This window comes from Cyrtonyx montezumae, unplaced genomic scaffold (genome assembly GCF_038088225.1).
Source record: "Cyrtonyx montezumae isolate F1298 unplaced genomic scaffold, pur_monq_1.0 scaffold_15, whole genome shotgun sequence".
Classification (NCBI taxonomy): Eukaryota; Metazoa; Chordata; class Aves; order Galliformes; family Odontophoridae; genus Cyrtonyx; species Cyrtonyx montezumae.
In genome coordinates, this window is record NW_027071881.1 from 3,260,486 (window position 1) to 3,286,851 (window position 26,366).

Below are 26,366 nucleotides of genomic sequence, written 5' to 3' on the forward strand. Positions count from 1 at the left end.
TATTATGACCACATGCCCCAAACACACTACATAGATAACTTCAAACAAAAGACAGGCTGCCCAGGATGCACGAAGACCAACCCCTGGACCCTGTCATCCCCATTGGCTAAAGTCATCCTCATCTTGCAGTTCCATGGATATTACAGGGGATAAAGTCAGAAGATACGTATGCGTTAACGCCAGCTTCTTCACAACACTGGATATCACAGCATTCATCATCCGCATTAAACAAAACTGAACTGTTTTACAGAACTGCAGAATGAGACTGCATTTGTTTGCGATATTCTTCTCCTTCTCAATCTCCGCAGAAAAAAAATACTCCTTTGCTAGGACAAACTTGCAGCAAGCCAATTTAGCACAAGTACACAACCAGGTACTCTAAAACAATGGAAATCAGTCACAAATAACTCATGCATCAGTGCAGGGATCTCCTCACAAGTCCTGCCCTTCAATAAAACTAACTGCAAGTTTATTTCTGTATGAGAAAGGATTTACCATCACATCCAATATCTTAAAAACTGAAGCACCAAAAGGGAAGTGACCAGCTACAGGAGATTCCTGCAAAAGTTACAGAGAGTCTTGTTGAGAAGGAAAGGATTTTCTATCCATTTCCCTCCCAAGTTTGAGTTACTGTCCCTCTGATGGCACTCCATCACTCAGTCAAGTACTCCGAGTACTCCACTACTGCTCAGTACAAAAAGTACTCTGGAATAAGTTGTCTTGCACCAATTAAGAAAAATAAAAAGAAAAAACAGATGCCCATAAGGCACAGTGTCCCAAATAACAACTAATGCAGGAGATCAAAGCCCGCTTGGCTAAGGCATCCTCTTCCCAATGCCACACTATGCCCCACATCTCGCCACCATCCATCCTCCTTCCCTTGCCCCAAACCTAACCAGAGACACCCAGGGATGGAACAAATTCTTACCCTTCACCTTTGGAGGGTTACTCCGTGATCAACTCACCAGCACGCGATCTCCAAGCCGCAAGTCCTTCTCCCCTTTCTTCACAGACCCACTGTCCGAGAGGTTCGACCCCGACTCATTGCCCGTCTTCATGGCACTGTTGAGGACACTCTCCCGCAATGGGATGACACGAGTGGAGAGCGGCGGCGTGGCCGTCCCCGAGTGCAGGGACAAGTTCTGAGCTGTGAGTGAATCCACTGAGGGGACGTCGCTCCCCGAGCCCTCAGCCAGCGGCTGCCGCGTCAACTTGGACGGTCGCGTGAAAATCCCCTGCAGCGGTTGGCACTCGAAGTAGCGCACGCCTCCAACAGAGCCATCGTTCTTACCCACGGGGTCATCCAGCACGACCCCCGCCCACTGGCCCGGAGCAAATTGCGTCTCCCCAAGGTACTGGATCACTCCTGGCTTCACTCCGTTCACCCAGACGCGTTCACCCACCACGAAGTCTCCCAGGAAGTCATCGCCCACCTCGGCAGCCTTTGATCCCGACTTCTCGGTGCTGGAGGTGGAGGCGGCACTTTGCTTGTGAAGAGGCGAGCCTGCAAGGCAAGGGGAAAGGGGTGGGTATGAGGAGGAATCCTAAGTCAAAGAATCGTTAGCACTGGGAAGACCACTAAGACCATCTAGGCCAACCATCAATCCATGCCTGTGACCACTCTAGACCATTCACTCAGTGTGACAGCTACCCTTTCCTTGAACACCTCCAGAGACGTTGACTCCCCCACCTCCCCGGGCAGTCTGTGTCAATGCGTCACCACTCATTCTGAGAATTTTTCCCACTGTCCTCCCCTGCAGCAGCTGATGGTGATCAGCTCTCATCCTATTGCCATTACCTGGGAAAAGAGGCCAGCCCCAACCTCACCACAGCCCCCCTTCAGGCAGTTGCAGGGAGGCAGCCAAAACAGCAGAAAAGGACTTTACAAAATGGAGCACAGCTCAGACTGCACGTGTCCATCAGGCAAAGGTTAGAAACAAGGCAATCCCATTAACTACAAATCTTCCTTGGCAGAAAGGCACTTTGAACAGAAACCTGTATGAGCTGCCCAGTTTCTGCAGAGCTCACGTAAAATAAAGGACAAACTCCATGTCATAATCCCCTTTATAATATGCATTTATTCCCAGTTTCATTACAGCATTGAAAGATATTTTGCCTGGCTGTGTGAATAAGCTCAGCAGAACAGGAGTGCTGGGAGGTGCTTAAAAGAAAAAAAGGGGAAATCACAGACAATGCCAAAGTCACCTTTTTTTCCTAAAACAGGAGTGAGCACTGATGTCTTAGTGAGCTCCACAGAACCACAAGTCTGCATACAGTTAACCCAAGCACTGAGTGTCCCATTGGAGGATGTTAACAGCTTCTGTGGGATCCAACAGCTGTCTCTGCAAATTGCTTCTCCCAGCTGCTGCCATGCCCTTTGCAGAGCAGCAGCCAGCAGTAAGCAGACACCTGGGGTACGTTCAATACAAACAGAGCATCTATAAACAGGAAGCATCTACAAGCCCCTGGAAGCACAGCTCTTCCAGGGTCAACATTCAGCGTACAGAACTCAGTTGTGCAATAGGGAGTGCTCTTATTTCTACATCAGCTGCTGAAGCTGAAGCCAGACCTCCAGCTACAGTTTGCTGAGAGAAGGAAAGCTGCAGATGATGCTGGAAATTCACTGTCCTCAGTGGTCTGGCCAAACTTTCTGTAATATGAAAGGGGAGCCTTACAGAATCACAGAATCGTTAAGGTTGGAAAAAGATCACTAAGATCATCTAGTCCAACCACCAACCCATCACCACCGTGCCCACTAAACCATGTCCCTTAAGTACGTGGCCACACCTGAAGGGTCATGCCAACTCCAACAAACAAGTTAGCAGTGATCCTACACTTGCTGACCCCAGTGACAAAATCTGCTACAAATATTGTGCTTCCTGCCTGGGTATCAGAAGAACCAAAATGAAGAGCCTACAGATTTAATTAAAGCTTCCCCAATTTGAGAGGGGTGGGCAACAGCTCTTGGATAGGGCAGGCAGATAGAAGTGTAACAGTGGCCAACATGATCCAAATGTGAATGCTTATGTGAACTGTGAAATCTGTCCCTCAGCCATCACTACTGCTCAGCCAACACCATTTCCACAGCTCCTCCTGACCTAAAGGGTATGACAGATCCAGCACAGACCAACGAACACAAAGCGCTCAACTCCAAGGACTTCAAGCTGTGCTAGAGGTTTGATGCCAGGGGAAAGAACAGTGCATCAGCACTTCAGTGTTGGTATAAAAGTCTTTCAGCTTAACAGCCAGATATGGCTTCAGCATTTTATCACAAGTGCTTAAGATGTGTATGGAGCTGACTAAGGGCTGAATAAACACTGCCATGCGACTTACAGCCACATTCAGACCCACCTGAAAGAACAAACACTTCCAAAAATTGTCCTGGACGGAAAAAAGCAGAGTGAGAGTCTTCCATTGGACTCCTGATGCCCACACAGCATTCCAATAAAAGAAACAGTGAAAATTTCAGTGGGACTTCATAGACTTTGTTTATTTTAGTTGCCAGCCAAAGTGCAGTAACTACAGCATCTCAGGGAAAGTGTCTGATTATGGGTTCCTGAGAAGAGCGTGCACCCAGCAGCATTATTATCCCTCACTGTAAGGCTGAACAGTTCAAAGAGACAGCATGTAAGCAAAGAGCTGCCAAAAGGTTTACTTCCATCACAGCCACGGTGTAGGAACCTGGAATACCAATACATGGCCTTCATTACCCACGTATAAAAATTACCAAGCCACCAACTCTCCTATAGCACAATTAAAAGGTTTTCTGCATTCTGTTTCCAGGGAAGCCAACAATCACAGTGGTCAAACCAAACCCATTCCTTCCTGCCTTCATGTCTGGTGGAGCTGTTCATTAGATGATCACAAAACATCCAGAGCTGGCAAAAATCATCGAACCTTAGAGTTGGAAGAGATTTTGAAGGCCATCTGATCCCACCCTCTGCAACGCACAAGGACATGCACAGCTCCATCAGAGCTCAGAGCCCCTCCAGCCTGACCTTGGGTATCCATCACCTCTCTGAGCAGCCTGTTCCTGTACCTCACCACTACTGTAGATCAGATATAAGAAGTCTTCTAAGTCATCCCTCTGTTGGTCTGAAGCCATTTCCCTTTGTCCTACCACAGCAACCCCTGCTGAGGAGCCTGTCCCCTTCTTTCTTACAAGTCCCCTTTTAGCAAGAGCTAGGCCAAGCTCTCATCCTCTCAGCCAAGTATCTAGCTGCTCTGAGAAGGCAAAAGGTAGCAATGACTAATCTGTCTTAGATCCCAAGAGCGTATTAGAATAGCCCACAGCAGAAATTAGCTGACAGCAGTGCTGGCTAATGGCACTGACCTCACAGAGCCAACACCTGGGGTTACCCCTCCTAGAGGAGCTGAGTGGGAATCCCCCCAGGTGCTCAGAATTCCCGAGCTCTCCCCAGCCTACAGGGGCTCAAACAGCTTCCTATGTCGCACAGATGTCTGCTTGTTCTGGCTGGACTCACCAACAAAGCACGAAAGTTCCATGAAAAGTTGCTAACAGCAAAGCAACACCACAGATCTCAGGCACAAAGTGAAGAACAGAGATACGTGAGAGAAACGAGAAAGCAACAACCCACAGATTTTGAGTACCCTCTGCTCCAACCCTCCTGCCTGCAGTTACCTTATGATGGTAAAGAAATTCTTCCTCCTTCACCCCAAGGGTCACTGCCTCCCTCTCTGCTGCTCCATCCAACATGAACCTCAGGACAGACAGCAGCTCCTGCCTCACGCTGCTCCTAGCAGGCTCCAAGACACAGCACAGCGTGTGGGATCTCCTCCGCTCGGGCTTTCCAGCTTTACAACCCTATTGAGCTCATTAGTCAAGCTCATTCTTTTCAATGTGAATGGTCTTCCTGTAGGTCACAACTCTCAGGGCTGAACAACAATTTATAAATCGAAGTCAGATGCAGCATCCGCTAAATGCACACCTTATCCAAGCCTAAATCTCCATTTTCCCCTTAGCTTCTGTAAGGCTGACACAGCCCTTTCTGTAAGCTCCTCCTGTGTCACAGCTGATGCTGACCGGGCACCTCATGCTGGTTCAGGCACAAGAGCCAGACAAACTCCTCAGAGCTCAGCACTGGCAAGGTTAAAGGATTGGATATGAAGCTCCAGCCTGCTCACATGGCTTTCATTACACTGTGCCAATGAAAGCCATGTGTCTCAAATCCCCAGAGTGTGGTACAGGAGCAAGAAGCCTCCTTCAAACAAGCTCTGCTCCTTTCCTTTAGCTTCAGCTTTCCATCTCCCTGCAGCACCAGCAGAGATAACCCTTACAGCAAGATCCCACTGACACACACAGCCTTGTGCTACAACTGCCACCCATGCCCAACAAAGCCACGCAACCTCCAACCCACCCACACCTTCTGACTCTCACTCCTTAGCACTGAGTATCTGAAACAAAGAGAGAAAGGAAACTTGTTTTGGAATGGGACGAAGGAAAGGAAAAGAGAAATAGTTCAGCGTGAGAAGCCATGCGCAGTGAGCATTACCCACGTATTTCCTACTCCCTGCAGAACTCTTTTGTCATCTCACGGCTCCTGCGATGCATGCCAGGCACCCCAACTGCCAACAGCATCAAAAACTCAACAGCTCACTGTGTTGCCATGGGAATCAGGAGACAGGCAGCTAATTGATAAAACGGAGGCACATTAGGTTGAAAAGAGGGAAAAAGAGAAGGAAAAAAAGATATCCTGGAGTAGAGTCCTGTGCCAGGAAGGGAGGGAAAAAAGGAGAAAACGCTATATTTACAGCACAGCCACAAAATGCCCCTAGAGGTCTTTCCTTAAACGCTTTGATTTCTGGCATTTCTCTTGTTGCAGCTTTTGGGTTTGATAGTTCTTAACCACAAGGCAAACAAATAGGTCTGTCCCTAGCACACTACCAGTTTAGCTCGATAAATCATGCAGTGGAAGGGACCCATTAAGGATCATCAAATCCAACTCCCGGCTCCACACAGGACCTCCCAGAAATCAGCCCATGTGTCTCAGAGCTATAGATGGGCTATAGGACGACGGGCAGCTCATCCTGCAGCTACTGAGCACCGCCATGCACAATGTGACACCAATCCCCCAAGCACTGGTCACAGCTCAGAGTGTGGGTGCCCAACCTTCTGGCTTACCTGGGCCACATCAAGTGAAGAGGAATTGTCTCAGGCCACATATATGCAGGTTGCTCCAGAAGTTATGCCTCCTATGTATTTACAAGGAAATGACAACAGCTACAAAGAGCACAATAGCACTATTTGGTAGAACACATTCTCAGTTACAAAGCACTACTTTTCCACAGAGTCACTACCTTCATTTTTGCTTGCAAAACAGATGTACCAGAGCAGGTGACTGAGTGTCATCACTACTGAAACGTGCCACCCACCACCTCACTGGTGGCAGACTGCTGGCCGTGGCTGGCTTACAGCACCCCATACAGGCAATCCAGAGCACCAGTTTTCAGAGACAGGCCTCAGCCCCTGCCAAATGCACCGTCTGCTCTACCAGATAAGAATCAAAGGGTCCAACCTGCATAACTTCATTCAGTTCTCCATGGCTCTCCAGGTTCCCACAGAGGGATCAGAGCTGCCTGGACGACACAGAAGTGATATTGTTGGCAGCCAAGTGAAACCCAGCCCACACTGCTCTACCCAAATTCCAATTATTGAGTACGGCAATGAAGCAGCTGTTTCCTACAAGATTTATCATGGTCTTTTCAAGCTATGGGATAATGAAGAAAGAGAAAGGGAAGAGATGGCTGCAATGCTTTGCAGGGAACGGCCGAGTGCCTGGCAGCACATTGTGGGAGGAAGCAGCCCCGGAGATTTATGGCTGACTGGGAAACAACGACTGAAAGCCCTCCAAGTTCAAAGCTGAAAAGTTGGGTCTGTAATGGCCTATCTCACGGGACACGAATATAAGGGCTGGCATGGAGATGAACTCTGCATCTGGCACCCTGGAAATCTGTCACCCCTGCTGTTCCCTGGAATAAACCCCACTGTGCAGATATCAGGATCTGATGCAACTTCAACATCACTGGCAATAATACCTAGAAAAAAGCCTGCAATGAGGAGGAAAGGAAGGAGGAAAACAAGAAACCCAACGAGCAAGCAGCAGCAAATATGAGCTGCTGCAAAGTGGCTTTGCGCTGAACGCAAGGAGGTCCCCATTGAGGCAGATATTTATCTTTGGGAGGCAGCTGGGAGGGCACTGAACCTCAGGCAGACATACTGAACAAAGGCATTCTCATAAAGGTCTCATTCAGGAGGTGGTTAGTACGAAAGCTGCTCTGCCATGGGCGAGACGAGCGCTCTCTGTGCCCACTGGAGACGGCAGGGATGGAACCTTGAGTCCATAACAGCTACAGTGGGTCAGATAACATCAGGGTGGCTGTTTCAGCACAGTTTTTAAACTGAAAGAAGGTATTTGTTATATATCCGGATCTTTTTTTTTTTTTAATATAAACAATGGTATTTGAGAAAATATGCAAAGCAGACCATTCCTGGAAGCACAGGGCACAAGGGAAGTGACTAGCAAAACACACACAAGATTTCTTTCATTGAGTGGTAATTAGCTTGCAGCATATGGAAGGATCTATCCATCAAGATTAGTGTTATTTTTTACATAATTATTTTTAAAACGGTAAGTATATTCTTTCAACATTCATGCTTCAATCTGCTACATGATATTTTCCAGTCTGAAAACAGAATCCATCCATCACACCCCTCTGCAGCAGCACCCTGCTCTCCTGGAAAAGAATGCAAACAAAAATCCCATAATATTAAGGGTTTTCCAATTTGATGGAATCACAGAGCCATTAAGACTGGAAAAGACCTCTAAAGATCATCTCGACCAACAGCCCACCTACCACCAATACTGCCCACATCCCTCAGTGCCACATCTCCGTGGCTCCTGAACACTTCCAGGGACAGTGACTCCCCTGCTCCCTGGGCAGCAGTGCCAGTGCCCGACCACTCTTTTGGAAGGAAAAGAGCACCCACACCTCGCTCCCCAACCTCCAGAAATAAACCACAGACCCACCCGATAACCCAGAGCTAAAGTAACCCTTGGCGCACTGCTGAATCATACAAGCTTCATTCTTTCCCAAATAAATAACAAAAATCACTAACACGAAAGCTCCGCTAGGAAGCATTATTCACTTTATTGACTACGGCTGATCCTAACAGAAAATACAGTTTGCCATTAAAAATAAATAAATCACTTAACTGTAAAGATTCAATACAGCCCAACTCCAAATCCCTCACAGCAGTCACCTTACACAGATCCCTGGGACTCAAACACTTAAGAACTCTGCTCTGGGAAAGCCAGAAAGCAGCTAGAAAGCACAGAGCCACAATACCCCACGAGAGCAGCACAGCGGATGCACTTACATGAGATGAACTCGCAGGGGCTTCTGTATGGGGGACAGCTCAAGCAACGCACAGTGTGACACCGCCGTCCCTGACGTGCACGCACCGCTCTGCCCAGTGGCACTGCTGCAACTTCAGCTCCTAGCACAAACGTGGCTTCCTAGAGACTTTTCTTTTCATATGAGCATACAAAAGCTTGGGATTGAGCTCAGCACAATGCCTGCAGGCCCTGCACATGTGTCCACACATTTGTCTGCGATTTCCTCGGCTGCGGGAATTTGTAAGGCAGAAGGGTTTGGGGGGTGCTGCCGCAGAAGCACAGACAGCTGCTCCTGGCGAGCTGATCTGATGGCAAAGAGCAAGGAGAGAGGAGACACGGGTCTTTAATGAGATGTTTATAAATGATTTCCCAGGCAGAGCTCTAGCAGTCACAGAGGAGCAGTCTCAGGGCACCTTCAGAACTGCAGAAATTTATCAATGGTACCGAACATTGCAAAGAGCAGCCAAGCAACAGAGCAGCAGAGTCCTGAACTCAAACTGAGATTTCCCAGCCTTCACATGTAGGATTTTTGCTCAGGCAGCACTCCACGTAAAACCCATTCAGATGGGCTTTGCTGCTGCTCCTACAGCAAGTGGGAGAAGCCAAACAGCACACTGCTCAGGTAGGTGTGTGCAGAAGGGCCATGGGCTCATTCACTCAAAAGTGATGGAATTATCTCATTGCCAAGGAAAGGTTAAATCACAGGGACTGTGAAAGCCTCACTCAGCTCTGCCTTGGGCGTAGACTCTGGGTGCAGCACTTACTCCAGATACATACTGCACACTGCCCATTCTCACATCATTCCAGCACTCAGATGATCCAGTAAAGCAAAAAACTTGAATGGGATTTGGTTGATTACAGTCAAACCCCTACAGGCTGGACATCCGTGGGAAACAGATTTCCCCTCTCTGGTGCCCTGCAAGGAGCTGCTGATGGGGAGCAGGAGGGTGTCCGACCTCTGCATGCCTTCAGCACGTGCTCACATCCCATTCTGCAGTGAGCATGCTGAATGGTTAAGGATTAACTACATCAAATCCCACTAAGAGCATCTCACAGTTAAGACAATTAAAATCAGACTCCCAGTCATCTCTAGATGTCATCTGCAAAGCTGATTAAACCAAGATGGATTCAATGCCCTTTTGCATTGCTTGGCATGCACCAAATCACCTCCTTGGGAAAGGAGCCGCCAAGGTCCCTCCCTTCTTCAAGGTAGAAAGCAGAATGGGAGCAGGGGATAACATACTGCAACGCATCAGCCCTCTCCTGCATCACAAACACCTGCACTAAGCTAACACAACCTTTATAAACAAGCAATATTATAGAAGGGTTCCATAATCAATTCCTTATCAACTTCCCAAACACCCCTAGCAGCAACCTGTTTCTGTCATGTCCTAAATTAACGAGCTGTCAGTGTCCATCAGCAGCTTTTCGTCTGAGCAACCTCTGAAAACACACAGCTGTTTTCTTCCAGGTAACTCCCCAGCAGGTGAGTGCAGTGGGCTGTTCGTACACACTGATAAGTACCTGCTGATGCTGCAGCATCTAACCTAGAAATTAAAACTGCTATGTGCACCACACAACAGACCCACAAAGATAAAGCAAAGCTCAATCAAACTTGGCTGTTGCATCACCAGTACTCATGTTCTGACCACTGATCTAACTCAGGGAACATCCATTCACACTTGCAGAGTGGATTTAACGGAGGGTAGAAGCAAAGTAGCAAAGACATGCTTACTGGTCATAATAGAAGGCTCAGCCCCACGGCATGGGTCATTTCCCTCAATTTACTGGTGCGCAACACCCTAAGTTTGACAGTAACCAAGAACCACAAAGCTTTGAACAGACAAGAAGTATCTCCCTCTGTCTGTGCCAGTCAGTCAGCTGCTCCGAATACCACAACCCCACCGACAACCAAGTGTTTCAGACAAATTTGAAAGACACTAAACTACTGTTTTATTTCATAGTGAGAAGTAATAGATCAGTGAGAAACTAAAAACAGCCCTCCTTCTTGCAGCTAAACAGAAAGCCTAAACTAAGACAGTGACAAATCTTGCTGTAGATGAACAAAAAACACTGAACCAAGATTTCCCAACAAGGAATTGTAAGAACAGCTCTAAGGACCCCAAACCTCTGATCACACAGTCCAAAGCAAGCACTGTGGCTGCATCCAATCCCATCACAGCTACCAGCAGAGCACAGCTCATCTTCACCAGGCTCAGACTGGATACACTTCAGTCAATGACAGTGGTGTGGGTTTTTCTGCCTCAAACAGAAGTGTCCCATTCTTGCCCAGCACTGTCTGCATATACATGTTTTCCTTTTTTCCACTGTCCTTCTGCAAAATTTTTTTTTACTGATGAAGAGATTTAAGAATCTCACAAAGCTGATCAAAGCACCTCAGAGCAGTAGCACAGTAACTTGGTTGGAGAGGATAGCCTTTCCCATCAGAGAGCATTTCCTATCAGCTGGCTGTGGCATTCCCTCACCTGTTCCAGCAGCTGGGAGGCTGTGTGGGCCCATTCATCACAGCTCCCATTCACTCCCCATGCAATAGCAGTCTTTTCCAGAAGGGGATGGGATAGAAAATAAGATGTATGAGTTGTTTTTTTGTTTTTTCTTTTTTTAGAAAGAAAAAAATCCAAATGATAAACTGAGACTTTTAGAGTGACCCACACCTTTTGCACAGAAACTCTGTTTGCATGTAGAGTTGAAAGCAATAACTGGAAGCACAGGGAACAGGCCAGCATGTGTGGGAAATGCTGTCCTCAGACGGCTAGAGATGAATTTTCAGTCTGGTTTTAAGGAAAATAGTCACCAGAAAGAAGTAAAACTTACTTTTTCCATTGTTTCAGCTTTATAGAAGAGAAAGGGAGGGAGGAAGTCAGCACAAACACCACTCGCGGAGGTGGACATTTTCCAAGAGCCCGTGCCAGGTGCCCCTCTCCTGCTGACTTTCAGAGCTAAATGCGTATTTCCACTAACTTAAATACATCACAAAAAGCCCTCAAACCTTCCCAAACACCAGGTCAGGCAGGAGACACAGTATATCTCCACACTGAGAAAGTTCAAAGATAAGGTAAGAAACTGGGGAACCAGAATAAGAGTTTTCCAGGATAAAACTCACACCATGCCCATTTTTCTCACAGGCTATGACTATGACATATTGGATCTTCACAAAGACACAAAGCCATGAACTGTGAATACATGCATGCATGCACGCACATCTCACATTTCTATCTATCATATTTTTTGTTATCTAAGTTGTGAGCTGTCAGGAGAACATGGAAGCACTCCACAAGGTTCAGCTCCACTTCCTGGGAAGGAAGAGATGAGAGATGGATGAGAGACTCTTAACTTTCTACAAAAGATCATGAATGGAATACTAGCAAAAGAAGCAATCAAAGCACCTCTGCACGTTCCAGATTAAAAGAATAAAAGAGAGTATATTTCCTACTACTTCTGCAGACAAGACTTATGGGAAGGCACGAGGAAGAAAAGTTGAAGCTTCCCAATATATGTATTCGCATCAGATGGTTTTCTGACCACTCTCAGGTCCAACTGAAGAACGAGCACCGTCCCTTCATCCCCCATTCAGAAGACTTAATCCACAGACAGCGTCTTCCTGAGCCAGCCCCAGGTTACCAAAGACAAGAGGCATCCCAGAGCCAACAGACTGTACACCACTGCACTTAAACAGATCTGTGGTTTTCTTTTGTGATTGCATTTCAAGTTTTGGAGACTTCTTTTTTCAACCCCCCATCACTGTCTGCATGGTGGCTGGGCCCTGCCACGCAGCAATGACTCTGCTCGGGCCAGGCTTTGCTGAGCATCCCATGCTGACGGATGGCTGTAGCTGAACAAGGCACAAAGGCTGCAGCAAACAAGTGCTGCATTCAGCAGAGCAGCCCCATCAGCCCCCAGTGCTGCTCTCTGCAATGAGTCCTTCATCCTCCAACACACGCGCTATGTTTGCTGGAATGCTTCTTAGCAAAGCCTCAGAGAGAAAAGACAGGCCTGGGATCTGCTCCCTCAGCTCTTAGGATAAAGATCAACTGAAAGCAACTCCACACCAAGTGCAACTATAAATTCAGCGTGCCTTGAGAGATTCACACCCAGTGGCTAATTAGTCACTTTGAGTCCTAAGAGTTCATTTCTCAACCACAGCCACACAGTGAGGAGAAAATAATGGGGGAAATACAGAAATGGATCTGGGAAACAACTTCAAAATAAACATATAATCCTTACCCTAAGAACTTCCTTCATCAACAAACACATAAGGAGACTTATTTTCTTTTATTTGGATGATAAATTAAGAAATGACTCTAACATTAAGAACCAGTAGAGTCACAACCCCAGCTGAGAATGAACAGTGATGCTGTATTATGCTGTATTCCTTACAATGTTGTACTAGCAGGAAGGATCTCAACTTCAGCCCTTAATCTCACGTGGTGACCAGCCCCCCCAAACAACACCTTGCACATGTACCAAAGACAAAGTTAAAACTGTGATTCTTACAATATTGTTCAAAGAAAGGAGAGATGATGTATGCCCTTATCCGTCAACTTGAGGAGAGAGCTCAGCTGAAGAAATCCACAGAGAGAGCACAGCCCCTCCCCATGGATAACAAAGCACAGCCAAGGTTGCTCAACATCAAGCAGAGGAATTTAATGCAAAGACCCCACATATCTCACAAAGCAAAACAAAAACCACAGCAGTCAAAACAGCCAGAGAAAGTGCTGAACAACGTGCAAACTCTTTTGAAGTGTAACTTATACACCAGTCTATCTATATCCAGAGTATACACAAGCTATACAAACAGACAGTAACGTGTGTATGTGTGTTTAGGTAAATCACAGTTGATATCCCAGTGTTTTCAATAATTCTATTGAAACAAAGGTTTTAATGTGAGATAATTAGAATGGGACAAATTACCTTCGGTGCCTGGTTATCACTAAAACACACCACAGGCCAGAAGCAATGGCTGTAGGACAGTGTTTAAGAAGGCCAAGGGTGAGGTTCCCATCTGCATAAGTATTATCAGCTCTTCAAATTTTAATGTATGTAAAATTACACGTACACAATTCCCTCTGTCTCACAGTTGTAAGTTCATAAGTTCATAAGGTTGGAAAGGACCTATAAGATCATCTAGTCCAACCATCCTCCTATCCCTATCTCCACCCAACTACTAAATTAAGTCCTTTAGCACCTCATCTAAACGCTTCTTGAACAGCGCTAGGGATGGTGCCTCAACCACCTCCCTAGGCAGGCCATTCCAGTGCCTGACCACTCTTTCAGAAAAGAAATGCTTCCTCAGGTCTAATCTAAATCTTCCCCGGCACAACTTGTGGCCATTCGCATGAGCACTACATCAGTGCAACCCTTTGGCTAAAAAACCACGACCAACTAAATCTTCCCAAACTTGGGTTGGGAGCTACACATGTTGACATGCTTTGTGTCCACATCCAAATGCCAGAGCAATCACACCTAAACAATCCAGGCAGAAGACACCAGTTGGATAAGACACCTAACCACCCCTTCGTATTTGTTTTGATCCAAGCTCAAGATCAATCCGCTTATAAGATGAGCGATTTCTCACCATACTGAGCATCACTGGGTCTTTGCCTTTAAACCTGGTCATCACTTGGCTCAGCTCATGCCCCCATTGATTGAGTGCTTACCTTCCTTCGTTCCAGTAGTGACAGTCGCTGCTGCTGCTGTCCCTGATGCCCGTCCCACTGGGCTGGAGTGCTTCCCTGCCCTGCCAGGGATTTTAAGTCCACTTGGCTTCAGCATGGTTGCTACCTCTGTATCTCAGGCTGGTGCTACCAGTGCCTCCAAGCGCTGCTCTGCTGTCAGTGCTCAGACACCACGATGCTGAACTCTTCTTCCATTGCCACAGACCTAGGGGGAAAAAGAGCACAAGGAAGTCAGAAAGATAAGAAATAAGACAGAAGATAGGTGAGAGAGCACAAGCAGGCTTGCAGAAAGCAGTGCCCAGCTCTCAGGCCACATCCCCATAACAGTAAGGTAGGTGACATTATCTTTTTTTTTCCTGCACCAAAATGAGGGAGATTTCCTTTGTCTCCAATTTTCACACTACAGCAAGATTAAGGAAATGGCTAAGTAACTTCCAAATTGCAGACCTAGGTTAGAGCTGAAGCCTCCCAGACCCAAACAAGAATTTAAACGCAGTTTGGTACTGATTATTTTCTTTAAATTCTGAAGTCTCATCTCATCCATTACAATCACTCAATCATTATGGTGGAAAAGACCAATTAAGGTCATCCAGTCCAACCATCACCCCATGCCCATGACTGTTCTAGGCCAGTTAGCCAAGACCCACTTCTCCAGTTCTGCAAGAGCCTTCCCCAAAGGCACATTAAAACCCCACAACACCACACCTTGCTCCACGTTCCCCATTTTCACACAACTTCAGGGCCCAACATGAGGAGTAAGGAAGAGGCCAGTGATCATGACTGAGCTTTCAGCTCCTTTCATTAATGATAAATCTCCAATCTTGGTAGCAAAAGAAGGCTTCTCCCACGCCATTGCCTTCCTGGAAGGCAGAGGGAATAAAACATCCAAACATGCCTACACAGCACTAACAAGCACTGAACTTTTCAAGCAAAAACTTTAATGGCAATGAGGAAAAAAAAAAGAAAGGAAGTGACTAAGTTGCTGAAAAAAATGCAAAAACATTCCAAATGGGTAAAGAAAAAAAACAAAAAAATTGAGAATATGAGCGAAAAGGAAGCTACAGTTGGCTGACTGAGCAGGAATGTGGGCAGAAGGAGGTGGCAGCAGAGTGAAACAGGGATAATGGCAACTGCAACGGGGACACAGTGCAGCCAGGAGGTGAGGACAGCCAGGACTGGGCCATGGGATGAGACCGCCTCATGTGTACATCAGCTGAGAACTGATGCAGCAAAGTCTTACAGATGTTGTGAGGGGAGAAGTGCAATGGCCAGGATGGGAAGTGATTAAGGAGTGAGTAAGAATTCCAGCAGAGGCAGAGCGAGGGGAGGGCTGGCAGCTCCCCAGGAAAAGCCGCAGGCAGACACAGATGGGGAAAAAAAATAGGGAGAAATCCAAAACTGTTCCCAAAAGCTCCTGGGATACTGAGACACCAAAGTGTTTCAGCAGTAAGACAGCCATCCCACACCGGGTTAGAGATGAGGGAATAATGAGAGGAGACGAGGGAGGGAGGGAACAGAGAGGGATCTGGATGTCCTGGCGGCCCTGTCCAGTGACCCTGAGCCAGCAGTGTGCCCTGCTGGCTGAGAAGGCCAACGGTACCTGGGTGCATTAAAGCAGTGAGGCCAGCAGGACAAGGGAGCTGATCCTCTCCCTCCACTCTGCCCTGGGGAGACCACATCTGGAGCGCTGCATCCAGTTCTGGGCTCCCCAGTTCAAGGCAGACTGGGAACTGCTGAGAAGAATGCAGTGGGGATCTGCAAAGACAACGGGGACCTGGAACATCTCCTGTATGAGGAAAGGCCGTTCAACTGGAGAAGAGGAGGCAGAGAGGGGATCTGATCAGTGCTGAGAGATATCTACAGGGTGGGAACTGAGTGGACGGCACCAGGTTCTTCCCAAGGGTGCCCAGTGACAGAACAAGGGGCAATGGATGCAAACTGGAACACAGGAAGTGAACATGAAAAAAAATTTGTTCAGTGTGAGGGTGCCAGAGCCCTGGAACAGCTGCCCACAGACATGGGGGTGTCTCCTTCTCCGGTCATACTCAAAACCTTCCTTCTCTGGAGGACTGGGTTTTATTTCTCGAGGTGGGAAGGGGATTGTAAAGGAGGGAATAAAAGGAAGTGCATTCCCACTGCATTACATTTCTGCCAGAAACTTCTTTGCAAGCACATTCACCTTCAACATACTGATGCTGAAAAACAAAAACCTCCATGCGCTGCTAATTAAGCTACCCTGCAAATAGAGAGTTGCTTTTATTCCACTCTACAGCCAGAATACATCCATACTCACAGGGCTCCATGTCACACACCAAATTCAAGGACCCAAGGTGCCACCCTGTGTGCCAACTCATTCCCTCAGCCTGGGCACTCCTGAATTACATCTTCAGGTCATTATCTTCACCCAGGCTGTCCCAAGCCATCCAAGCCTCTTTTAAACTAGAATGGGAAATTGAGCTTAGATGCTAGGAGGAAATTCTTTACTCAGAGCGGTGAGGCACTTGAACAGACTGCCCAGAGAAGCTACGGATGCCCCATCCTTGAAGCATTCAAAAGGCCAGGTGGGATGGGGCCCCGGGAAAAAACCTCTTCTGTTGGGGGACACCCCTGCCATGGGGTTGAAAGCAGATGATCTTTAAAGTCCCTCCAAACCCAATCACTCTGTGATTCTAGGACCCATGTTAGCTCCCCAGCAAGCAGTGCAGCTTTCATCCTGCAGTCACATCCCCGGCTGGGATGTGGGCCAGCAGCTCCACAGGACACTGTCCTGCTCCATTAGAGATAACAACTTGCTCTGAGCTCCTGTATCCTCAGCACCCCAACAGGTGCTCTTAGCAGAGTTCTGAACACGTACAAATACGCTGCTGCATGGGACATAAGAAAACACAAGCCACATCTTTTCCTATTCCTTATATTATCCACACAAGTCTAACATTCCAGCATAACTTCATGGAAATTAGATTTTCTCTTGCCATAAGGTTATTTAAAAAAAAAAAGCCACCACAAAAATATCTAAAAATATCTGCCCCATAAATATTCTGGGGCCAGTTCAGCTTATTTTGTTTTTCTTCTTCAAAGATGACACAGACTACAAAGGTCCTCAAGATCTCCACTGGATTCTTCCTGCAGTCTTGTCATACCAGGATGAATGGCTTTGTGTGTTCCCACAGCAAAAAAAAAAAAAAAAAGCATCCCAGGAATGCACAATACGAAAGTCTGCTCCAAATGACCAAAACATTCTGTTCTCCATCTTTCCATTGGAGAAGGGGACAGCCAAATCTGAGTCACCCAGGCTCAGATTCAAGGAGGACAGCTCTCAGCTAAGTGCAGATATACTCTCAAAAAATACCTCTCACCAGAAGCAGTATAACTGGATATATGAAGTCTCTGCAAGACTGGCCAGGTGTTGTAACAGCATAGATCAAAAACATAGAAACAGCTGGAGGTGCTTAGATCTCAGTTATTTCTCAAATAGGGTAGAGGGGTTGGAAACAAAAACTATATTGCCAAGGCTGAAGAAGATTCATCTTTAAGTTTCTCTACTTTATCTGTCCCTCCTACCCTCAGCAAGGCATGTGGATACCTGTTTGCCACATGCAGTATCATCTCATTCAAGGCGGCCACACCAACAAAGCAGATCCTCAAACCCAACACCCTAGAAGGAAACTCTGATGAGTAAAGAACAGGATCTGTTCACCTCAACATACTGAATGAAACAACCACACAACACAGGAGCAGGTTTCTAGACAGAGAACAAGCTGGCCCGAGTCCCATCCAGAGCTGGTGCTTCCTTCTGGATGGATCTGGATTGAAGAAGCATTTACCCAACACAGAACCCCAGGCAAGGCACAGGAACGCCGTGCTGAATGCTGATTCAAGTGGCATTCAGACTGGTGCACCTGAGCACTGCTGAAATGATCAATGCCTACAGTGCTTTATAGAAAAATATGGAGTTGTTTCATTAAAATTAAGTACACAGCCCAAAGCGTAAGTGCCAAAACTGAGGTTTCTAATTTTCTAAATTTGCAAAATTTGATTTCTTGCTTGTGGATTTAAGTTTAGAGTCAGTGATGCATACAGCTTTTCAAGACCCAAACCCATAAAAAAAAGGAAAAGAATCCACTTATCACACTGATGGAAATCAAGTTTGCCGTGCTGCATGGAAAGTGAACGTCAGAAACAGCACAGACAAGCAGTACAACACTTCTGTTTAAGGCCATCTTGACTACCAGTGACTCCTGAAACAAGTTCTTTGGATACAAAAAGGTTTGCACAGTGAAGTCTGCTTTTACCTACCTCCATCTCAGATGATGCGATGCAATTGCTTGTGTATCATTTCAAGCACTAGGCCAGCTTGCTGTGTATGAATGCTGAGGATGAGCAACCCCAGGGGTTCTGTATGCAGCTCTATGGGAGCACATACCCAAGCAGAAGGAACACAGATGCAGCCATTTTCAGGGCTGTTATAGAATGATGCAGTAGCATGGCTGTATTCAGAGATTCTTACATTAATAATAAAGACAAAGCCTGGGAAGTGCAGGAGTACCACCTTCAGCTGTTGACGATTTAATAAGAGCAACTGCATATGGAGGAATGGAAGGAAGGAGAAACAACCCCATGGGGTGTCAAACAAGGCATGGCTGAGCTCAGCAGCACCTGGGTTTGGACATACCATACACTGTTCATCACGGGGGAGTTGGACTAGGTAGCCTTCAGAGGTCCTCTCCAGCTCCCAGGACTCCATGATTCTATACCCCCTGCACACACGTCCAGGAGAGTTAAGCATTAATGCAGGAACCTAAGTTTCCACCCACATTCTGGCTTTGCATCTCTGAGAACCTTCTGCAGGTTTCTGGGTTTGCCCACAGCGTTACTGGTTGCAGTAACCCCCAGCACCAGTCAGCACTGATACTGCAAACAAAGCCCAGCGCATCAAAAAACCTAATGGCTATAAAATGGGGGGTGCACCTCAAGGAGCTCTTCATCGCTAAAATAGGTCCAAAAGATAAAGGCAAAAAGCTTTCAGTGTCACGTTGTACTCATTTATTAGGCCTTACACAAAACCATCACTGGCCTAAAGATATCTACTGAAGTTATGTAAAGTTATTTCATTCCTTGTCTCTGGGCATTTGGGCCGCATTCACTTCACGCTTTCAAGCTTTTCTGCACTCCATTCCCCCCAGAAAATTGAGGATCTCATGCAATAAAGCTCAAGCTCAGAGACCTAGGCTCACTGCAATGTGAGCCACGCTGAAAAGATGGGGGAGAGGGTTTAAGTGAAGAATTTTGCCTTGAAAGCAAAATCCTAAAGACTGAATGGCTTGAGTCTGGTCTGCAAAAGGAATAGAAAACAAACCCAGTACACATAAACACCGTGATCTGATAAAGCCAAACTGCAGCTCTGTTAGAAGGGACAAGCTTATGCTGAGGAGAAAGGGGAGTTTTATCTTTTAATTCCTTCTGTTGTCCCATCTGATCCCAGGCAATCATCCCTTCCCTTCTCACTTCTGATTTGTTACTGCTTCCAACAAGCAATCAGAAACCTATTTCTGAAGCACGTGTCAGATTAGAATTAAATCCTTTAGTTCAATTGAAGCATAGAGGAAATAAGAGACTCATCCTTAATTAAGGTCAGAGTCCTCTCCCAAGGAAACATTCCCTCCTCCCATAGAGAAGCAGGCAGACTGCCTCAGGAACAAAAGCACTGTGCTACCATCAGATACAGGGAAGAAGCACAGCATCCTCTGCCATCTGCTCCCCCTCTACTGCTGGAGATCTCACTGGCTTCCTCAGCCAGAAAGTTCTGTGGTTACCATCAATTTCCTCACATCTCCTAAAGGTGATTAACATCTTAAAAAAATACGCATTGAGTTTACTTCCTCACTCAAGTTTTGTAGTAACTGGCACAGAATGCAAAGGGAAAGCCTGCAGGCCTTTCATTCAAAGCCTTCGCACCTCTTTAATAGTTCCAACCACTCCCATAGCTCATTGTCCTGTGATTTAGAGGTAAAACAAAGGTCATCAGAGGAGGAACGCACAAAAACATCCCACTGCATCCTATAAGTAAAACCTTCAAGTAAAACCCGAGGCAATGCAGGAGAAAACAAAGGACATCAAGGAGAGCATCCTAATCAAAGCAGAGTAATTGCAGGCGCTGCTATGGCAGAACATCTAATGAAGAGAAAGCAACAATCCCTAACTTAGTACGGAGCAGAACCATTCCCAAATTTTTGGGAAAGTCACAGGGAAGGTTTGGGAGCTGCAGGAGTTCCTGCTGCCCGGTGTTAAGCCCTGGAGGAGGGGACAGTGCCCTACAGAAATAACGGCAGTGTGAAAGCAACACAGCATTGCCCACGTGGGAAAGGAATGACACACATGGAGAGCAGAGCTGGGACAGAGCAGGTAACACAGCAATTCAGACTGGATCCAACAGCTACTCGGCTCCATGGAAAAGAAGCAGGCAAGAAAGGCAATGACACACGACATACTCCATAGTAACAGCTTTGTATTCTACTACTGGAGAAACCATTCCTGCCATTAAACGAGCTCTGCCATAACTCAGCCCTGCCACGTGCCCTGCAGAAGGAGCTGAACTCATGGAATCCCCAACAACCAAGTTGTTACCTCTGCTAGCAAGGGCACTCTCAGTTTTTGGCACCCCGAGGCAGAATATATCATAGTGTTACACAAACCTGAAGCACATGATCATGCACACAAGAGCACCTGCTGGGCTGACATTTCCACATTTGTGTGCTGGAAGTAATAACAACCTTATTCCAGATGTAGATGCCCCTAACACCAGATGTCACTACTCCTCCCAGCAGCAAATTAACTGCCACAATACAGCTGCTTCATCTCATGGATTGAGACATCTCTTCCTCACAGTCCTGGCCAACAGGATTCCCATAGTGCTTCAAAGGGAACACCCAGGCAATGCAGCAGGAAAGCCCCAACATCAGGCACTTGGGCTCTGGGAAGTCCTGACAGCTGGTGGCTAAGCAGATTCTGCTTAGCAGAAGACACAACCAAGCACAAAAAGGCAGAAACACCCTCTAATCCCAGGTTTGTGCCATGTTATCCATCATTAAACCTCCATTAGCAGTGGCTGGCAGATTGACCACCAACTAGAACATCCCACACTGACAAGCTTGAAGGAAGAAGTCCAGAGGAATAGAAGTACTTATTCAAGGTTGCAAGTTGACCTACTCCAGTTTGCACAGACCTCAGTGTTATAAAACAAATAGCTATCAGCTAAATATAGCTGGGAGCTCTTCCATCACTAGGATGGGCTTCATGCAGGGGTCTGACCAGAGGCAGCATCACAAACACAACACAGAAGGCAAACAGACTAAAGAGCCCATTAAATCCATCTGACAGCACTGCTGCCTCTCTGCATCTTCAAGGAGAAGCTTCCTTTCCCAGGGCTTGTCCCAGCACCCAGCACATTTTCTGCTGCAGGGATTTGACTGCAGGTTGTGAACGTTTGCAGGGCTGGTGAAGTGCTGGTTGCTGCATCAAGCGGCTGCTCTCTGCCTGGCAGCACTGCTGAGAAGTTTCCAGTGCTAACTGGCGGACACAAGCATTCCCAGAGCATGATGCAACAAGTAACAGGGATGGAGGGGAAGGAATATGTCAGTGGAAGAACAGATCAGCCAGGGAAAGGGACCCGGGACAGACAGATGGGTCACATCGCCCTGTGAGGTTTCCACCACCCCAGATTTTGGGGAATTCTCTCCTGTGTAACCAACACCCAGGTATACTGCCCATGCACTGCACAAGTTATTCAGTAAAATTCAACTGGATTCCCAATGAACAAGAGCTGTGGGACAAGCAATACACTTTTTCTTTCTGGAAGATAATCCAGATAACTGTGTGGGGAAGCACAGAAGAAGGATTAAGAAGCACCCCAACCCTGAGGTCTAGATATCCAACACCCACAGTTATCATGCACAGAGCTCAAAGGAATGAGAGCTGCAACACTGTGCACCTGGGAGGAGCTGATAGAGACAGAAAGGATTTTCCCAAGATCACACAGAGGGGATGAAACGTTCCCCACCTCCACAAGCAGCACTCTCCATATCCAGCACACGAAAGACTTGGGAAATCTCTGTTTACAGACAGAGTATAAATGCTTCTTAAAAGTAATCTGCTGGCTGTTCCCAGGCTCAGATGGACTCACCAAGGGAGTCAGTGTCAGAGCGGAAAACATTAAAACATTAACTCTCAAAATAAACAAGTCACACAATTCAAGTCAGCATCACATTCAGAACTGATGACAAAACGTGACAACATTCAGTGCTATTTCCTTGCACATACTCCTTGGCTTATGCTCTGTCTGAAGCAACCACAGCTATTTTACGGACATCATTTCACTCACTTAGAAAACGAAGAACTGCCACGTCATGAGAATTGTCTCCACGCAGCCTGATGCAGAAATCCTGCCTTTTTCTTTTTTTTTTTTCTTTAAGTGAGGCTTCATTGTTGTTTTTTTTTTTTTCAGGAATAGCACTAAGTATTACTTAGAGGTGCCAGACTCAGTCACATGCACTGAAGTCATTTTTCCACTGCTAGCTACAGCAAGAGCTGCACAGCAATAGGAGAGTGAGAAGTTAAACCCAAATACAATTAAAGCGAATTGGATTCGCCCCATTTCACACCACAGTTCAACAAAGTGGTCACTCCAGGCAGTTGGTCTTCTTTATCAGCAGCTCTGATTTAATGTCAGAAAGCCAGCTGAACTACAAAGCTCCAGTCTTGTTCCCAGTCACATCAAGCAGCAATACAAGAACAACAGACTGACATCGCTGGCCATCTAACACAGCAACAGAGCAGGAGAAAGCACTTGTTTGCTCCTTATCTGCAGCTTCCTCAGCTGCTCTTGTGCTCAGATCCCCTGGGGAGGCAAAGGGGAAAAACAGGTCACAAGGCATTATGAGGAGATATTTCTGAAAAAATAGATCTCTCTGAGCTAAGCCCACACCAATGTCAGCAACAAGTCATGCTGAGGTCCCGCTGCCTGTACCTGGGCTCCCCCAGAGCTTTGCAACTCACTGTATCACTGCTACCATGCACTCTGCAAAGCAGAGCGGACAGCATGCATGCGGGGGATGGAGCCTGCTTTATAGACTGTCTGTTGTCCTCGTCAGAATAATGACAGAAGAATATGAAATATATTCACTCTTCAAGCTTCATGGACAGAGAAAACATTTTCTGAGCAACCCTGGGAGGCGAAGCCCTGCCCTTCCTCATGTTACCACCCAGGGATGCACACAGTACACACCCTTACACATCCCTCCGCACTGGGAAACCCCTCCAACTTCATCATTTCTTCTGTGAGAGAAAGAGGAAGAGCACCAGGAATACTCCTTACTGCTCTAACTTACAGCACCTCCAGGACTACAGGCAGCAGGAGGCCAAAGAAGAGCAGCAGACACAGCCCTCAGCAGGCAACCCAAGCCACACTTACCCTAAGAGCATCTCTGGAACATGCAGGTTTTTCCTGAACTAAAGGCATGTCGTGCACACACGTGCCCCTGAAACACACTGGTTGCAGTGCAGCCTCTGCCACACCGCAGCCATCAGTGCCAATGCTCTGAGGCAGCACTGTGCTTTGAAGCCCTGTAACTGCTGGCACCTTTCTTTCATCCCAGTAGGCTCCAGCAGCAGACAGGTCATTTCCTAAAATGACTCAAGTTAAGACCAAGGCAAGGGGCTGCATTATGCTGAAAGCATCCCCTGCCCAGCAGGGTAGGGGAGGGGGGGGGCATAGAGGCCCTGGAGCACTGCTGGGTGGAAGAATGCTGCCCAGAAGGGGTAGGAAAAAGGACAAGGCTAACAAACCAGGCCATGTATACGTAAGTATATCCACCCTGAATACACGTGGCTATGCAGTGACCCACTCTCAAAACGCAAGTCACCCTCCCAAGGAAACCCTTCAAAGCCAGCAGCAATGAAACCACCAGCTCCAGGAGGATGCTCTCCTCCCGAGCCGGGCTGTGCATCCCTTTGAAGCTGACACAGAGCAGCAGTAGCAGCACTGACAGCGCTTTGTCTCCCAGCTCTCCCCAGCTGCAGCTGCCCCGATACCCTGAGACAGCACCCCACCCCTACCCCGGGCTCCCCCAGCTCGGTGCTGCGGGCCAGGAGATGAACGGAGCCCAGGAGACACTCGATCTGGCCGAGATCTGCGCTGCCATCCCCCAGCAGCACGCAGCGCTTTTTCGGGAGCGCATCTCCTCGCTGCAAGCAAAAATAATCCCACCACGGCCACTCCTATAACCCACGTCGCTAGCTGGGTTAGAACAGAACAAAAAGGCAGCGGGGAGACCCAGCCCAGCCAGCAGCCGGAGACAAAAGAAAAACAGCGTTCCCGCTGCAGAGCTCAAACTCGCTCGGCGTTCAATGCTGACCCCCACTCCGATCCTCCATCGCTCAGCACCGCCGCTCCCAGCCCGGGCTGCGCAGGGCCACGGGGCCGCCGCCCCACGCTCCGTTCCCAGGTGCTCGAGCAGCGGGGGCCCAGCACGGCCCCGCCCGGAGCCCTCGGCATTCAGCACGTAACGAGGACGGTGTCTTTCCCTCCCCGACCCAAGGACAATGCTGCACCGCGACCGATCCTTCTGCCGCGATCCGCCCTGACAGCGCCCAGCCCCGGAGATGAGCTCCGTCCATCCATCTATCAGTCCGTCCATCCGTCCTTTGTGGGGGCTACCCCAGCCCCATCCCGCTGCTCCCCCTTACCTCCCGCAGCCCAGCCGTGCGGCCGCCGTGCCACTCCCTGCGCGCCGGAGGGAGCTGCACGGATTGGAGGAGGGGGAGGAGGAAGGAGGAGGATGCCGGGCGCTGCAGGCACGGCCCGGACCCGCCGCCCCGCAAACAAAGGGGCGGCTCCGAGGCCGCCCCGCACCGAAATGCCGTTGGTTGATGGGCTCCGGCCGCGGCGGAAGCGGAGCGGGAGGGTGGAAGCGAGGAGGGCACGCTCCGCCTAGCGGCGGGTCCCGGGGAGCGGCGGCGTGCCCTTCCTTAAAGAGCAGGGCAAAAACGGCAGGCGTGAATCGCACCTTCTGCTCGGCAGAGATGCGGCTCTGGGTTGGGGCTGTGCAAGGGAGAAGCTCGCTGGGCGCTCCTTACCTCACGTTCTAGTGCCTTTCAAGAGGAACAAGAGGAGTTGAAGCCCTCGTTGCCAGGGGGTCTGAGAACGCAGCAAATTGAAAGCAGCTGCAGGAGCTCCTTCACCCACAGGCAGGAAGGGAGGGCTGAGCTGATGGCCTCCACTGGCCTGAATTCACCACCTGTGTGCTACTGACTCCCACAGCTGGAGATGTCAGATGGAACAACACGGTGCTGGGCCATGGACTTACAGAATCACAAGGGCTGTAAAAGCCCACTAAAATCACCAAGTCCAACCATCAACCCAGCCCCACCATGCCCCTTAAACCATGTCCTGCAGTGTCACATCTCCATTGCTCTAAAACACCTCTAGGGATGGTGACTCCACCATGCCCTGTGCCTGTCTCCAAACCCAAATCTATGCCTTGGACAGCCATGAAATTGCTTTGCATGAGGGCAGCAGCTCCATTCAGGGTGCTTCTCTGGCCCTGCAGCCACCCAAACAGCAGCAGATGAACTTCTGAACATCAGATGCTGCAGCAGAAGGGCCCAGGCCATGCTGTAACGGTGCAGCCCCACCTGACAGCACTTCTGTCATTGGATGCTGTGACCCTTCATCCTTGGTCCAGGAACGCACAGTGTGGATGCAAGCAGCAAAGCAGAGCAGAACAAAGCAGAATTCAACAACACATCATCTGCTAACAGCCCTGCCCTCAGCAGAACGATCCACCCGCAAGCAGCCTTATTTTCCATCTTGCAGAGGGAAAGCTGAATCAAAAAGAAATGGTTGGTGCAAGTCAAAAATAGAACCCGAAGCACCTGACACCAACGCCTCTGCTTCAACTGCCAGCTCGCTGCGCTTCCCGCTATCTCCCCTGCATCCAAACCCAAGTCAGTGTTTGCGGGTGGGGGATGCAAGATGTTTGGTCTCTTCTCTGTAGTTGCCTATGGAGACAGTGTCACCAGAAGGGAGCTGGGAGAGGAGGTGTCCCTGAGTCCTCCTCTGAACTCCTGCAAGTCTGAGCTTCCTCACTCAGCTTCAAAAGCAGCCATCCCCAGGCCTCCGTTCAGCCAGCCATCTATGCTACTGATAGTCACATACATGCTCCTGCACCAGGCTTCCTTCACGCTCGTGCATTCTGCG

General features: G+C 48.1%; 1 protein-coding gene across 2 annotated transcripts in view; it reads right to left on the reverse strand.

Annotated features, from left to right (window-relative positions):
* The window catches only part of CLIP2 (CAP-Gly domain containing linker protein 2), a 52,544-nt gene extending 27,611 nt beyond the window's left edge, over positions 1-24,933 (reverse strand). For both annotated transcript variants that reach the window (XM_065731742.1, XM_065731743.1), the window contains exons 1-3: positions 24,854-24,933; positions 14,096-14,318; positions 966-1,504 (exon numbers count right to left, since the gene is read on the reverse strand). In XM_065731742.1, coding sequence (XP_065587814.1) covers positions 966-1,504; positions 14,096-14,210 — 654 coding nt within the window. In that variant the 5' untranslated portion in view covers positions 14,211-14,318; positions 24,854-24,933. The remainder of the gene's footprint in view (positions 1-965; positions 1,505-14,095; positions 14,319-24,853) is intronic.
* Positions 24,934-26,366: the final 1,433 nt, after the last annotated feature.